The following is a 17970-nucleotide window of genomic DNA, read 5'->3' as shown; positions in this document are numbered from 1 at the left end:
TATATTATATTACTTATTTTAACCAATAGTGAGTCGAGAGAAACATTGCCCCACCGAACACAACGAAAGCAGTTTCTGCAATTGAGAACAAATGGAAGATCTTACACAGAAATACAAAATATTCTTTCATGTTCAGCAAAATTGTTTTTTAAATGCAATAAAATTTGTGGAAAAGCCGCATAAAAGAGGAAAACGAAAAACTTTCGTCGTGCAGACGATCGCAAAATTGTAAAGTGCTCCAAAGAGAGTCCCATGAAGTAAGCTATGCAAATTAAAAAAAGATGTAAGCTTAAATATTTCTGACATGACGTAGCAGACTACGGGCAGCTGGATAAACAGCTCGCAGCCCACGAAAAAACCCACTCTTGCAACCAAAACTAAGACAAAATGTTTGGGATTTGGAAGAAAATATGCTAGCTGGAAAGCTGTCATATGGCGTAATATTTTATGGACTGTCGAGTCTAAAATAGTTTTGTATGGAGGCATGACATGGACGTATATCACCACCTGGCACCAAAATCAGCCACAATACACTCTAAAACCATTAAACAAGGAGATTACAAAATACTGGCATGAGGATGTTTCTCATATTATAGCACAGGCTGCATACACAAATTTGATGGCATAATGGCCACCAATATCTATGTGGAAATAATGCAGAATGTTATGTTGGCGCAGAGAGAAAATGCCAATAAAATGGTCTACCAGCAGGATAATGATCCCAAACACACGAGCCGGCAAGACACGGATTGGTTTCGTGAAAACAAGATTGAGGTTATGGAATGACCGGCTTAATCCACCAACCTCAATCCTATAGAATCTGTGGGTGGACTTAAAAAGAACTGTTCCCAATGACAAATCGCGTAACAATCAGCAACTTTGGGAAATTGTTAAAGATGCGTGGCTGAAGATTCCGGAGCAGCGATTTGAGACAATTGGCGGGGCTCGATGCGTTGCCGTAATAAAAAATGTGGGTAATTCAACTAAATATTAATATTAGTTTAAACTTGCCCAATGCAGTGTTTGTCTAATTTTTTTATAAACTTGGTCAGAAAGACTGTATGAATATGACCACCGCTTTTTAATGCTTACCCTGAATTTCTAAGTTTTGTTATAAAAATTTTAGTTTTTCGTTATAGAATGGATTTAAGGGGTTAGGGGTAGTCAGAGGCCCGAAAAAATGATGATTTTCACGAAATTTTTTTTTGCTACTTAATTCATTTATTTAACAAAAATAAAAACATAGCATAAAAACATCATGTTTTAACTTGACTTGACCAAAATTTCAAAAAAAAAAAATTAATAATTGCAAAAGTTATCGCTGTTTGTGTGAAGCCCGTTTCTCCAGAAGTCCCTTGCGGTGAACATCACAAGTCCTTGCAGATTCATCTAAAACCAATCGGATGAGAAAAATTACCTTTATTGATAGATGATCTCGAGCCGGATCGAAGCTTTTTTTTTCAAAATGAACAAAATGGCGGCCTCAGAAAATTTTTTCCAGATTTTAGAAAAAAAAACCAACAGTTAATTGTTAAAAAAAAAATCGAAATTTTTGAAAAAAAAAAAAAATCCTTCGATCAGGCACAAGTTTTTTATGTTTTTCAAAAGCTGTATAAATTTTATTGAAATCTACGTAGCGGTTTTTAAGTTACAGTGTTCACCAGTTTGAAAAACATAGTTTTGAGAAAAACGCATATAAAGTTTTGCTATCTGCTCTGGAGCGCCCGAGCGCCCGTTGTAAATTGTTGAATAACTCGAAAAGTATTTGTCGAATTCACTTCATATTTTTACACAATATTTTTAAGATATTATACTTTAAGAAAATGCAAAAAAAAAAAAATCGATTTTTTGAAAATTCTGACTACCCCTAACCCCTTAAATATTTGTTCAGTTGAAGAATAGAATATTTCAATATAATAATAAAAACTTTCTAATCACATCAAATAATTAAATAAATAATTTTTTGTTTGTTTGTAATAGAATATTTTTTGTACTGCTATTTTCGTGTTCGCAACTGTACATATGTCTTGTGTCCGCTGGTCAGTTCCTTGGCGTCTTTCTTATTTTATGCATTTCAAAAGAAAACAAAATAATAGCTTTGCTTGAGTTTTTGATTTACGTTGGCTTATTTATTTTGGCTCAAATACTATTTTCTACGAACTGCGGCGAACGAAGATTGCAGCTGCTCAAAATAAATGAGTGTGAAAAATTATTGCACGCGAAAGGTGTCAACTGTATAGAAAACTATAGTAGTTCTATGATCTAATATTATGCGTTGAGAAGCTTAGAATTTGAAATCCTCCAATTAATAAATCTTCATTTTGTTAAACTTTTTAACAGAAGAATTTTGAAAAATTTAATCTTTGAATAACTTAGTAATTTGTCTAGCTTTAAGATAGCTAGAAACACGAAAAACGTGCGGCGTCTAAACATTTGCGTCATGACGGGCAAGTTCGGAATCGAGTATTTGTAATTTAAGCATTTCTAATCAAAAAATCGGCATTATTCTAATAATATTCATATTCTGGTTATAGGTACTATATGTAGTAGCAGCAGAAGAAGGCTTACACTTCGACCTTAAGAACTTTTGTGCCCTCTACTGATAACAATACCTTCATCCAAATACAATTCACTCAATAAACTAAGGATGGAGGTGGGTTAGGCTGAACGAAAGCATTTGCCTTTCATCTGGCCACGCCAGTTCGAGATATTTTCTCCTTCTTCTCGCTCTGGCTTTGCATTCGAAATGCATGTGTAGTGGTGTCTCTGGAGACAGATCGACACACAAAAACCACAGGAGGGATGTGCGGATTGCCACGCAGTTTGCATTGACCAATGAGAATGCCAGTTCTCAGTTTATCCTTAGAGAGGTTTACGAGATACCTAAATATCTTTTGATTATACTCTCCTAGTAAGAGCTTAGCCCATAGTTTGGTGCCAGTTTACGTCTTGTTGCCTTAGCTCTTCAGCAGACTGTTAAAACATTTATAGGAAATATTTATGCTGGCACAACAACAACATGGAAGCTGACATTTGGCATGTAATTAGCGAAATAAGGCCAATAAAAGGTTTTAGCTATTAAACAGGAAAGATGATTAACGATTTTTTATGGCCCGAATTAAATGGTATTGATCTGGACAACGTTTATTTTTAACAAGACGGCGCTACGTGCCACACAAGCAACGAAACCATTGATCTTTTACGGGAAAAGTTTCCGGACCGTGTTATTTCTCGAAGAGGTGATCACAATTGGCTACCGAGATCTTGTGATTTAACACCTTGTGACTTTTTTCTCTGGGGCCACGTGAAAGAGAAGGTCTACGCCAACAGCCCAGGGTCGATTCAAGGCCTCAAAGATGGAATTCGTGATTTTATCGAGGACATAGTGCAGCCACTTTGCAATTCGGTTATGGAAAATTTCATGAAAAGGATATTGTCCTGTAAGCGTGGTCGTGGTGGTCATTTGCCTGATGTTCTTTTCCACTATTAACGGCATACCTTCGTCTTTATAATAAAATAAACATTCGATCATTTATATTAAAAATAGCTTTTTTCTTTGAATATCAAAATAACACCACTTATTGGAAAACCCTTTAGTTTAAAATTTTACCAAATTTATACGAAACACCAAGGGCCGTTTTCTCGACTTCGCGTTGAATATTATATTTCCTTTAAACTTATTCGTTCTCTAAACTTACTCTCGTTCTCTAAACTGTCTTTATGTGTCGACAAATTAACAGACAGTCAATTCACCGGTTAACATTTTTCGCCCCGACAGTGCGTAAAACAACTAATTGAGGGGTCTAAATTATTTTCGTTGATGATCTGTTGTTTTAATAACCTACTATGGAAAATATTCGTGAAGCTCATATGTGATTGAGGAAATGTTTGAAGACACTTCAAAGCATCATACGCATAGCTAAGAGGGCTTCTCGAAGCGGAGTAGCGTGTTTTGAAGAGTTCGTGTACGAGGAAATCCACTTCTTACATATTTTGCCCAAGATTAGCGGTGCAATTCAAACGGAAAATTAAATTATAAATATCTTATTCTTAATCACCTCTTTGTATTCCCCCACCAAATCTAGAAGAACCCCCTCTTCTTCTACAGTGAAGTTCTGATCTTAATGATGTATGGTACTTAAAACCTTAGTCTCACAAGCTCAAATATTTATCACTTTTTACCTGAACATCTTTGATTTTAACTGTTTCTGCTCTTTCATTCTTTATCACTATTACCTATTATCTAGTGTTAAACAAATATTTAATCGGTTTTTGCATGCAGGATATTATTGGGCAAGTTGGCATTTTTGCTTATGGATATCTTAAAACAAAATTTAAGACAAAGCGCTGAGATGCTGGAGTTATCAAATGAGTACTTTCAACAAGACAATGGCTCATATGGCCCAAGCATACGGCTCATATAGCAAAGTTATGATTTATCTTTAATATTCTCAAGCTATTGCCAACACCTTCGCAATCGCCAGATTTAAACCTTTTTGAACTCTTATAGGCGCTTCTGGAAAGAAATATAAGGAAACACCAAATTGCAAGCCAAGAGGTCTTGGAAAATGTTATGTTGGAGGTGTGGGAGAAGATTACTGTCGAAAAAACTAATAAATTGGTAAACTCTTTTGAAGCGCCGAAGCTACTAAAAATGTGCATAATTTTTGAGTTCTTGGAATATTTTAAAATGTTTATAATCGAGCGTAGACTTTCGGAGTTTGTCTTTTTTCGTTTCATATACAATATTTTATTTGTCTGTCTAAAATGGATTACGCATCCTATTTAGTTTAATATCGTTAAGGGGTTATATACCTTTCGGTCCGGTGAAATTAGCGAAAGTTGGGTTTTTTTTAAAGATATGTAGCAATAATTTTATTGTATAAAAGTTTTTATTATTGGATATTACAATGTTTAAAGAAAAAAAAAGGCTTTGTTTGTGTAAAAATATTTAAAAATGGCGGAGTTAGGGCGTTTTCCCCCAAGACCCTTTTTTTGGAAGAGGCTTGCGGTGGACGCGATTCAAGTCCACCAAGTCAACTGAAATCAAAAAATCAAAAAGATTTCATTAGTATAGGGTTATATCTTCTTAGTGAACGATCAATATATTAAATATTTTGATTTTTGTGAAAATAGGAACATGTTTTTAAAAAACTCCACTTCTACAGTCCTAAAATTGGCATTAAAAAATTCATATCTGCAAAATAAAAATTTATACATAAAAAGTTGATCGTTCACTAAGAGGCGACATCAATTACGAACAATTTAAAAAAAAAATTATAAAAATCGGTTGAATACTTTTTTTGCAATCGCGTCCACCGCAAAAGCATTTTTGAAAAAACACGTTTTTGAGATAATCGCGTTTAAAGTTTCAAGCGCCGCATGAGGCCGTACGCTCAGGACGTGACGACGCACAATTTAAAACGCTGTAACTTTCGATCTATTGCTCAGATCTCTATGAAATTTTTGGAAAATGTTCTCAAGGGATTGTACTTTACGATAAAGAAATAAAATTTATTTTGATTTTTTTGAAAAACACAAGGTATATAACCCCTTAATTAAATTTTAAAAATTATTAAAAAAAAAACATAAAAACTTTTTTCGTGTTACTTTTTCAAATACTCACAAAGTAGAGTGGACTTATGACACTAAGTGTATGTATCTCAATTTTATATTTGTTACGTGCAAAATATGTAAATATTTGAATATAGATATTCATCTACGTTATTCGGTACCTAAACATAACCAAATAGCAACAAGTGTATGCAACTACTTGAAAATAATTAGCTTGATATTTGTATTCAGGTACACGAAACATGCAGCAGATCAATAACATAACCGTCTAAAATGGGGGAAAAGATTAGCTAAAACAGAAATTCCAACCAAAAAGATGATACGTCACCATCAACTACTCTATTTGCCGCCAAAACAAGTGCACCTCATTTAGCTGCTTTATTTCGTCGTCATGTGAGCTACAAGATTTTTCTGTTTATTACAGGGTGATCAATTTCCTTTGGTATGCCACGCCTGTAGCAAAGAGCAAATATTCGCAATATTTTTGAAACGCGACTTCGTTCACGTGGCTGCATTAACGCATCCTGCCCACCTAATTTTTCAAAACCTTGTTGATACTTTCTGGCTCTATCTACTCCTCTCTATGGTTCGGATGATATCCACTAGTTTAGTTCCCGAATGAATTACCTATATAATATCGATATTTAAAGACACTCCATAGTTCAAATTTGATATAGCCAAGACAGTTAATAAAGTTGTTATCGAACTTAGGTTTTGCGGTGGGCTAAGTGACACGGTGCCCTATCTGCCGATACATAGTTCCAGTTTATATCTTCGATTTCAAAATTTTTTAACATGAAGGAAATATGCAATATGTTTAGAATATATTCTAACGAAGGTGAATCTGTAGAAGGCGGTGGAACTGGAGCAACAACATTTACGAGTATCTTGTATTAACAACAAAAAAGCAGACTACTTTGACATGCAAAACACCAAAACGAAAAATCGGCTGCTCTGGTGACACCACCTTGTTTCCCAACCGGCTGGTGCCCGCTAATTGGATTTAGTCAGTAAAAGTTGTCAGTGTCAAAATATCATAAGCTTTAAGGGGTTATACGCAGTTATGACTTTCAAAAAATCGATTTTTTTATTGCATTTTTGTAATGTACATATATTCAAAAGTATACGCACGAAATTTGAAGTAGATCTAAGCAATACTTTCGGAGTTATACCTAAATATGTAGAGATGCCTCGGCACGTTTTAAGGTAGGTATTGAAACTTTAAACGTGTTTTTTTCAAAACGGCATTTTTCAAGTCGGTGTACACGATATCTCGAAAACGGCTTGTTTGATCGGTCAACCGTTTTAACTCAATCTTTAAAGATACATTTTCTAGTAATTAATCGTTCCTTTTGTAAATCTGATACTTATTTTCCATTTTATAATCAATTTACGGCCAAATTTTAACGTAAAAATCGAAATCATTTCTTTTAAAAGCTGCCATTTTGTGAAAATTCACTATTTTGATTAGCCGAACGATTAATTACTAGATAATCTAATATATTAACAAAATTTGTTTGGTTTTTTGATTTCAGATAATCCAATCCTGAGTTACGATGTACACCGTAAATCGTCTTTTTTTAAAGGAGGTTCCAGAAATCGTCCGCAGCGCGCTCTATAATCAACATTTTCATAAATACAAAATTTTGTTACGTTCTTGAAGGATGCTTTTATAACCGCCAAAAATTTTCTAATTAAAATATTCTGAAGTTTCTTCAGGATAAATCCTTGACAACCCGTCTTTTATTTGCTTCATAACTGCGTATAACCCCTTAACAAGATACCTGCGATTGGTCCCCCCTTTACATGTGTATCTAATTTACTGAAGTGGGTAAATAGTAGCAATAAAAACAAAGGCCCGCCAACCGCATGGCCGTACACTAAATACGCATTTAGTCGAAAACTGTTGGCTCACAGCCAGACACAGTTTCAAAATCTGACGGATTATTATTTTTTTTTGGTTTCATTAGCTTTTCTTCAGTATTGCCGGATTGTGTTGGTTATCACATTTATCTTGTTTTTCCCCGATAGCCCAATCATATTTGATCGAAATACCAAACACAAGTGCCCTAAATACGACAATCAATTAGGTACGAATAAATTAATAATATACCCAACAAATTAATTATTGTTAATTTTTTGAAATTTTTAAAAAGATACCTCTATATGTGCTAACCTACATATATACATACTATATACATATAATGGACGTGGAACAGTTTCTGTGCTTCCTTTTTATCAGCACATTACAAGTGATAGCTTATCAACACTAAAACTGTTTGCTGGCAAGTGATGAGAAGCAAATTAGATTCAAAAGCTAGAGCAAAAATCCAAAGCAGCTCTTTACTAAACGAAAAACGCAACTAATATTTATACGCAATATGCAAATACATATGAATTCCAAAAAGCTGGTGAAATAAGTATAAAAAAACTTAGTAACATTGATAAGAAATGAGAAGAGTTGATATTCTGACTAAAACCAATTAGAAATATCCATCGCATGCAAACTAAGGCTATTATTTGCTTTATTGTTGTTGTTGCTGCTGTAGTACAATTATTAAACACTATTTAAATTGATTAGCTCATTAAGTATTGCCATTGAGGTCAACCGATCGATAGTCGGACGAAAAAATGTGCCTTTTCGACGTAGTTGGATCAAAGGAAAGCGGGATCGCATAAGATAAGGAAATTGCGAATTTACCCTGCCACAGTATTTCGAATATTGTGTAGACTAAGTGAACTCTTCGTCTACGACGAGAGGATATCCTGTGAAAATATTAATTGACTCTTGGTGAATGTCTCTTACGAAATGTGGATAGGTTGTTCACGCCGAAGTATGTATTTCTTTGATCGTTATAATAGATTTCTTCTGTGTCAAAAGTGATACCGATCTAGATCGAGATATTAGAGCTTTATTCAATACTTAGAAAACAACCAGAAGATATTTGGAAGATGCTTGAAGCACATGACTCTTCTAAAACATTAGAAGTACATTAAGTATTAACAAAACAACCGGACATCAGCTTTTGTGAAGATATAACTAGGTACTAATAATCGATCATAAGGTTCGGCAATGAATCCTTGAGAGTGTCGTCGGAGAGTAGAAAAGTTTTAATGACGCTCCCGCATTGAAAGTCTATATCCGATTAAAATCTTTAATATTCAAAAATCTTTAATATTTAATATCTTTAAACAACGAAAGAGATCGTGTTTCAAATCATTTCTTAATTTCTCTGTGATTGATTTCAAATTCTTATCTCCACAAAATCGTACATTCCATCACTGGCGGAGTCAAAGATATTCCAATAATTACAGCGGGATAGGTAACGCTGTTTTACTAATGTAACCGTCTCCAGAAAAATTCACCAACATTATGGCATGTAGCGACTGTCCAAGTAAAAAACTTTAAACAAGGTTTCCCACTTTTTATCAATGTCTCCTTTGCAACAAAATGAGGCTTTCTTTATGCCTTCTTCAAAATCGGGTGTTCATGATAACTTTCTCAAAATAAAACCTAACGAGTTCTTCCTCGACATAGTGAAGTCACCACAATTTTTTTTATTTAAATAATCTTAGATTAAGAACATTGCATTGAAAAGTTTTTATTTATTATTTAATTTTATTTGCGTTCCAAATGAATTCTACTTTGAAATGAATATCAAAAATTTAAAAGATCATTGAAATTGACTCTAAAATCTATTTAGCGATAATGGTAAAATTTGATAGAACATGTATGTACATATATACACATACGCATTTGAAAATGCGTGGATACACATTAGGGTATTCCTTAAAGCTTGGAAGAAAATTGTTAAATCAGATTTCCTAAACCTCAACCCTCCCGTCGATACTAAAGGGTTTTTCAGTAACAGGTGTTATTTTGGTGAATGGATTGCGCTATCGAGAGATGATTAACGATTTTTTATGGCCGGAATTTAATGGTATTGATCTGGGTAACGTTTATTTTCAACAAGACGGCGCTATGTGCCACACAAGCAACGAAACCATTGATCTTTTACGGGAAAAGTTTCCGGACCGTGTTATTTCTCGAAGAGGTGATCACAATTGGCCGGCAAGATCTTGTGATTTAACACCTTGTGACTTTTTTATCTGGGGCCACGTGAAAGTGAAGGTCTACGCCAATAGCCCAGGGTCGATTCAAGACCACAAAGATGGAATTCGTGAGGCTATCGGGCACATAGGACAGCCACTTTGCAATTCGGTTATGGAAAATTTCATGAACAGGATATTGTCCTGTAAGCGTGGTCGTGGTTTTCATTTGCCTGATGTTCTTTTCCACTATTAACGGCATAACTTCCTCTTTATAATGAAATAAACATTCGATTATTTATATTAAAAAATAGAATTTTTCTTTGAATATCAAAATAACACCTCTTATTGGAAAACCCTTTATTACTAAATTATTATTAATTTTACTATTATTATTATTATTATTATTACTATTACTATTAATTAATTTCATTAATTAACGATTTTTAGTATTAGAATAAACAAAAAATTACTTGAATTATTTGAGTCTTCATAGCGTAATCTGAGCTTTGATTCCTGTGCGACACGCCTTAGCCATCGTATCACTAATTGCAGGGTGAGACTGAAAAATTGTTCATTTTATTTTTTTAAGGACCGCCCTAATACATATGTAATACATAATATTTAAAACAGATATGATGCTGTGTGAATAAATAATTTGTTGGTTATAAGAAAAGGAACGGAAAGATATCAAATACACTATAAATATTTGAATATATTAATCCCTTACTTTTCATTGCAACTAGACAATTTTTAGTTGTCAAAAAAGCACGTAAATATGTGCTGTATACACGATGGTCGAAATACATACATACATAGAAATTTATTTCGAAGTCATAGCGTACTTCGACTCTGGGGTTTTCTGCTCGATATCGTAAGTGTCAATACCTGTTGCATCTACAGAGTCCGGCAATCGAAGTGTAGTCAACTTCAGACCGCTCGCTGTATGTTACTTGACTAAATGACAAGTATTTTTTACAAGCGCGCGGAAGCATTTTGACCAGCGTAAACGCGAAAAAATAAAATCAGTAATAGATTTCAAACGTAATAGTGGGATTACATTATATTTGGCTAGGAAATCACAACCAGCGATTGTTCGTAAGCTCGAGTTACAATGATAGTGGTAGCGTCGCGAAACGTCATGGAGGTGGTCATCAAAAGACAGCTACGTCACGTGAAATGGTTGAAAAAGTCAAGAAGCTACTTGAGCGATATCCCCGACGAAGTGCCAATCAAATGGATGAAAGAACTGAAAATATCTGCCCGTAGCAACGGCCGTATACTGAAAAGTGATCTCTAAGTCAAACCTTACAAGATCCAAAAGGCGCATGATCTCACACCAAAGCAGCAACAAGTCAGACTTTTGAGAGGGAAGAAGTTGCTTCGCTTGGCCGAAAGCGGTCAATTTCCGAGTATTGTGTTTTCTGACGAGAAAATTTTTCAAATTGAGCAATTCGTAAAATCCCAAAACGATAAGGTTTATTTGACCGACCGTTCATACGAGAATTTGAGTTATCGATTGGCCACCAAGAGTTGCCACCCGCCACCACAGGTAATGGTTTGGGCCGCTGTAACCGCAGATGGGCGCTCTCCAATCGTTTTCATCGAGCCTGCCGTCAAGGTTGCTTTGAAGCCGTGGACAGACAAACATTTCGGTGACAGACCATGGACGTTTCAACAGGATTCGGCAGCGTCTCATAAAGCTCGAGTGAACTAAGAATGGATAAAAACAACGTTCTGAACTGCATAACGTCCACACAATTTCTCTTTAATTCACCAGACGCAAATCCGATGGATTATTCTCTTTGGGCTATTTTGGAGAGCAAGGTCCGAACGAAAAGACTCTCCAGTCTCAAGGCGCTGAAAAAAGCCAATGTCCGCGAGTGGGCCAAAGCAGTTTGCGATTCGTTTGTGGACCGTCTTAAAGCCATAGTCAAGGCAAAAGGTGGTTATGTCGAGCAAAAGTAAATTGATTCTGAATTTTGTATTATTTTCACATTTTTTACTTTGAATTGAATAAAAATAAATTTCCAAACGTATGGCCTTCTTAATTGGTTGCACTTCAAGTGCCGGACCCTGTACTTAAGTTTGATAAACTGTAATTATGACTAGTGGACAATATTCACATCCATCGATGATTCCCCAAGAAGGATATGTCTGTTGTAACCGACAGTTTACAAAACAAGCCAGGAGTTTCGAATTGCCCTCCAGCTCAACAACTCGACATTTCTCCGATTCGGAAGAAACATATTGAGCCTTTACTTGTACACTAACAAGTAAAAGTATCCAGGAATCCCTAAATCGGAGTGAAACCGTAAAGATTTAAATATTTTTCTTTTTAAACAAGTTTTATTCGCGCACACATACACTTATTATTAAAATAATAGAATCGCGTCAATTTCACTAGTTTTGACAATTTGTTTTTTAATTTTCATCAATTTTTTATACAAATATAATTCATTCTACAACAAATATCATAGTTCAAAACCATTTATAAAAATTCGACAAATTTTCTAACTTTATATTCAGAATTAAACAAAATGTGGCTATGTAGTTTTATAGCTCATTCAATTCCAGTACATATAATAAAGTGTAAGTTTGAAATGGTTCAAAATTCTCTTCGATTTTTTGATAATTTTTCTTCGACGGTGTGGCGCATTTTCTACACATTAAAAAAAGATGTCGTTACATAGATCCAGAAGTGTATATATTTATGTGTTAATTTAGAAATGCAAAAGTAATTAGTTTTGGAAATCAGGTCGTGCCAAACGACGATTAGCAGAAAACTATTTTTAAAAAAATTGTTATCAGAAGAAAAGCAAACAATTTTATTTATGATTTGCTCGACTGCTCAACAAAGCTGGATTGAAAACCCTGAAACAAGAGATCGAAAAGCTCTTTCAAGGGTGGGATTAAGAAAATTTGTGACTGGTGGTGGCAGAGGAAGGTATAGGCTTTCTCGGAGACTGGATATGCTTCATTTGAACATATGGAAGTACGATTCCGGAAAAATAAACTACTATTGCAAATATCCGCTTTATTTGATCAAGGAAAAAACATACATAATGGGGTTGAGCTCATTCAATCTATGGGATGATGCCAAAGAAGCAGTGGGAAAACATAATCTCTCAGATGTAACAGATTTGTAGGATGAGTTGAGACCGGCGTTGAAGGTTTTTACTATCGCGTGCCTTGAATGCCTCAATGCGTATTTGGTTCATCACTTTAAAGGAAATGAAATCAGAACCTCACTTCCGACACTTTTTTGTTTGACACCATTTTTGCTTTGCTGTTGTTTCACACACATGGTACATGCATAGTTGTGGGTAGTTTGTAGCATTTGACTTGTTGTGCTGTGACAACAAACAAACATCAGTTTATCTATTAGTAATTTTAGCCTTGTCAGGCAATGGCAAACTTCCGAGTGTATAACTGCCCTGAAAAAGCTCTTCATGAAAAAACACATCTGTCGTTTGGAGTTGGCTTAAAACTGTAGGTCCCTCCATTTGTGGACCAACTACAAGAGGCACACCACAAATTGGAGAACGAGCTCGGCCAAACACCCAAAATGGGTGTTGTTAATTATTAACGACCAAATTCGTACTGGGCATGTTCTAAAGTTGTATTACTTAGCACAACATTTGTATTTACATAAGAGATATGTAATCAGAAGTATATTCGCACAGTAAATGTTAGGCACAATTGAGCGCCAGTGAGCCGTGAAATCAGTTGCTTATTGCAAAAGGACGTAGGCACACAAGTGTAATTAAGCGATTAACAAATATAATGAATGCGGCATAGACGTCGTGCGTTTTTTCACTTTCTCAAGCAAAACAACTTGAAATTTTTAAAGCTTCATATCACATGATATACGCAAACACATTAAGAGCTGTACAAAATAGTCTAAAATCCGAAAACTTTTAATCACCACTAAAAAGTGAATTGTTAAACTCACGATTGCCATTTTTTGCAACCAAAATTGTATGCTTACTTTTTTTTACTTTTCTTTGTAATATATTTACATGTTAATTGTACTTGTATAATATCTGCATATATTTTTGTATTCTTTAATATCCTTTGTATTTATACAATCTAATCACTTCACCATTTGTACGAAATAGTACATAAGGAGAACTGTAAAAACGCGCTATAACCGCAAATTCGACTGACTGATAAGCTCACTACTTGCCGCAGCACACAAAACAATTTCGTTTCTCGTTTGAATTCCAGCGATCAACTGACAAGTGACAGAACTGAAGTTTATAATCGCCAAAATATATGTATGAATGAATGTGCATGATAGCCGAACCAACAAGTGTATGCCTTCAATTAACAAATACACGGAAAGCTAACAAACCCGACCGCTAGCGTTTTGCCGGCAAACCGAATCAGAAGTCAGAAGTGCCAATAATCGAAGGGGCCAAGTAAACAGAGAACTAATATGACGGTCGAGTAAAAAGACTAGGTACATAAATGTTTGAGTATCGTGCATGGCCATGTCGATAAGTTGTGTGTAGTGTAGTGAAGAGCACAATAATGGTGGAGACGTGGAGCTACAAGTAGCGAGTAGAAAAAGCCCAATGATCAAATTGGATGTATCTAATATAAATGATTAAGAACTGGTGCTACCAGCGATATTCGAGTATATAAGGTATTTGTAGATTTAGTGGTAATACGAGTGTGAGGGACGTTAACAGCGCTGTTATAGCTGGCATAAACTCATTATTTACCATAAATGTTATTATTTGTTCCCGCACAGACTTGTGCGAAGTCTGAAGGAAAACAGTTTGGCCCTACAAAATATTATATGTATATTGAAGTGGTGTTTGTTGGCTAACTAAGTGATAGGCGGAAGGTGGGTGGCTACATCTCTAAGAATATGAATAAAGCAAATAAATAACGAATATTATTTATGTTAAAGCGTCATGCCGCAGTTAGCAGTACTATTTACACTCGTATATTTACCTGAATAGGTACATATAATATTTCTATTAAACATTTTTTATTTCCATTTTAACAATGGAGTATTTTTACAATTGAAGTGCGTCAAGGAGAAACCACTAATTGTCATGTAAAAATAGGCTGAATTCTTAAACGTCGGCTGTGCTGCATAAGTACAAAGTCAAATGTTTTTAAATAAAAAAGAACTGTGACACGTAATCGTTTGAGGTTCCCAAATGCATTCCTGAAGTTATGTATATAAGTAGATGCGCCTCAAAGCTAAAATTTCTCATCACATAATTTTATGATGCAAAGCACCGCTCGGGTATTATGCGGGCCACAAACGGAAAACAAATCCAAACAATCGGTTGACACTCATTTTGACACATATGTATATGGATTTGGGGCTTGTTCGAGGCACGTAATAAAAGGGGTAATACTGCTGCACTGATAACAATTTGCAACACAGTTGCAATTGCTTAACTGATACTTTTCTGATGTTCGGCAAACAAAAAATGTTTGATGACAATTTATTTGTATTCGCGCGCAACATTTACCGAATTTTTGACAATTCGAACGTGATACTTTCACAAATCATGCAACACTGCGCTTGTGATTGAAGCTCGAACGAGCCCTTATTGTACATTGCAGAGTGAACATCGAACGCGGAAAAAAATGTCTGTTATGTATGTTATTTATTTGTGCTTGAAAAGAAGAGGGAGAGGAAGATTTTTTCACACTTTCCGAAAGGAAAATCGTTAACTTCGCCAAACACACGCAACCGATTACAAGTTGACAAAATTTTTTGTCAATTTTCGATCGGTTTGCCAACTACGCCACGCAAATTTCAACCGATTGGATTTGTTTTCCGTCTGTGCCCCACTTTAATGAATTGCAGCGTAGTGGTTTTCCAATCGCAGTTTAAGAAGGCAGCCCATCTACTGAGTGGAACAATTAAGTACAAAAATAACATTTTAAAACGAAAAGCTGCAAAGCAACGTCACATAAACAAAGAAAAACAAGAAGAAAACAAAAACAATAACTTAGCAAAAAATAAATAAAACAAAACAGAGAAAAGCAGTGTTAAAAGTTCCAAACATATATATGTACACATATACAAGTATCTGCATACTTACACACATACATATAACTATAAGTAAATGTATGTGCATGACGCACGAGGAACGGGTTGAGAGAAAGTGGTAAGTGCTAACTGGTTAAACAAAACCGGTGCATTAAGCAAAAGCTGATAACTTTATGTAGAAAAGGCGCCAATGAAAGATGTGCAAATGTAGCAAAAACAAAACAAACAAAAAGCGACTAACCGAAGTTTAAACAAAAGCAGTGTAAAGAAATAAGACGATACCCAGTTGAAAGTAATGAAATGAAAAAATCAAGTCAAAAACGCTCTTTAGACACCATTAGCATGTACGAACGTATATTTTTCACTCGTTGCGAGATATTGACAGAATAAATTCATACCACTCAGCGGCCAGGTTAGTCGACCAACCAGCCGTGCACAACATATGGAACGAGCGAGATATACGTATATGTGTGTATGTGCATGATTCTATATACATATGGGCTTACATATGTATTTATACGTACGCACATACAGACATATATTCATATATATCATACGATTTTGATGGTTAGGTAGGCGGGAGGGGGGCAGGCGCCGATGTCCACACCCAATCACATATATACATATATACGTAGATATTACCAAATTATTAATACATCTTAGTAATTTACACATTAAACGACTTATTCATTCTAGTTTTTGGGACTTTTTAGCGACAATTAGTACTATTTATAACTTTTAAAAGGGGTCACAGTAAATTTACGGATTTTTTGTATTACTTGTTTCGGTTGAGTAGCATTTTCCTTTTCTTTCAAGCAAAATTAGATGTCTGGATGTTGTCCTGTCTGCTTTCACTTCCTCCTTTAATAACCTTTACACTATCTGCACTTTAAGGAATATTTATATATATAGAAATATATATAAATATATGTATTTTTTGTACAACTGGAATCAAATACAAAAAAATAATAATAATAAATTATCTTAATACGCAGCAAAATTTTTTCGAAAATGCACTGAACGCAGCGAAGAAGAGACTGAATAATATTTCTTTTGCTGACGAATCCCCAACCAAATGCACTAAAATCATAATCCCAACAGAAGCACAGGCAGCGGCAACTGCACAGTAGTGTAGCTGCCTTTTAGGTTACAATAGCAACAAACTGGAGCAGCACAAAATAGAGAATTTGGCGCTCTCCGTACAGTCACAACTGAGAGTCACTTGATTTTGTTGACTGCTATTGTAGTTATTACTTAAGCTTATTTACACAAATTAAAACACTTAATAAACATTACCCAATTATTTCTTTTATAAAACTTTTGTTGTGTTACGCACTACACACTGCCAAATACGCACTTTTAACTCAGAAATATTTATGTTATTCTTTCTTCAATTTGCACAAGTTCTAATTGAAAGTGAATGTTGCCAGCTGCAAATTAATGGTAAATAGCACAATCTATTACCTACTACAGGGAGACAAATCTACTATAGAAAGTGATGAACACAAGGTGTACGAGAAGTAAAAGAAAACATTTGTAGTGAATAGCTTACTGTTACGATTATCGTTAATTATGATTTCTCGATACATTTTGAGCAATAATGATAGAACACAAGATAGCGTCATTCCAAATGCCGTGACAGAAAATAAGCACACAAAAAGATATGTTAGAACAATTGCAGGTAGGAGAAAAGCATGGAATGATAGAGTACAACAGATGCATATGCACACAAAGGTTTTTTTTTATTTCCTGCATTGACGTCACTCTGCGATTTTTTTTTTTGTTACGCCTACGAAACATTGTGAAGGAACATTTAAGTTCAGTGGTAAATGTGCTCCATATTTAAGTTGATGGGTTCAAGGCTCGAATATCTGGTGAGCTAGTTTTTTACATCATAAATGACACCCTGTGCTGAATGGGGTGATACATATTTTTTAGATATTAGGTGCAGGGACCATCGAGCGTATGTTAAACTTTTAGCAATGTTCTTAACTTTGAAAGTTATTGAATATAAAGAGAAGTAAGAATTATTTTAGTTGTTGTTGCAGCAATATAAAACGCTCCCAATAAGGGTGTATCTAAGTGTTTTTGTTTGTTGGAAGAGGCATTCAATTGTTAATAAAAAGGTACAGACTTGGAATACGATCTACTGACTCCTGCCGTTTCTGTGGCCAATCCCCGCAAACTTCAACACACCTTCTCGATTGCAATGCTACAGCGCGAAGAAAGGTTAGATATCTCGCTGGATGCGGTAGGGAGAATGCCACATATGCTCAGTCCAACCCAGCCCCCTTAATAAATCTAAGAGGTAACTGGGTTTG

General features: G+C 35.0%; 1 protein-coding gene across 5 annotated transcripts in view; it reads right to left on the bottom strand.

Moving 5' to 3' along the window:
• Positions 1-17047, bottom strand: part of LOC128871985 (phosphoribosyl pyrophosphate synthase-associated protein 2) — a 44845-nt gene extending 27798 nt beyond the window's left edge. Inside the window, exons 1-2 of one of the 5 annotated variants that reach the window (XM_054114217.1) lie at positions 16946-17047; positions 16429-16594 (exon numbers count right to left, since the gene is read on the bottom strand). In XM_054114217.1, coding sequence (XP_053970192.1) covers positions 16429-16448 — 20 coding nt within the window. In that variant the 5' untranslated portion in view covers positions 16449-16594; positions 16946-17047. Of the gene's footprint in view, positions 1-13615; positions 13835-16428; positions 16720-16945 lie in introns of those variants that run through there. The other 4 variants (XM_054114219.1, XM_054114216.1, XM_054114218.1 and 1 more) reach the window with 4 other exon arrangements.
• Between the last annotated feature and the right edge of the window lie 923 nt (positions 17048-17970).

The sequence above is a fragment of the Anastrepha ludens genome, chromosome 2 (assembly GCF_028408465.1).
Source record: "Anastrepha ludens isolate Willacy chromosome 2, idAnaLude1.1, whole genome shotgun sequence".
Lineage (NCBI taxonomy): Eukaryota > Metazoa > Arthropoda > Insecta > Diptera > Tephritidae > Anastrepha > Anastrepha ludens.
The sequence above is the reverse complement of the archived record's forward strand: the minus strand, read 5'-3'. Positions and strand labels throughout refer to the sequence as shown.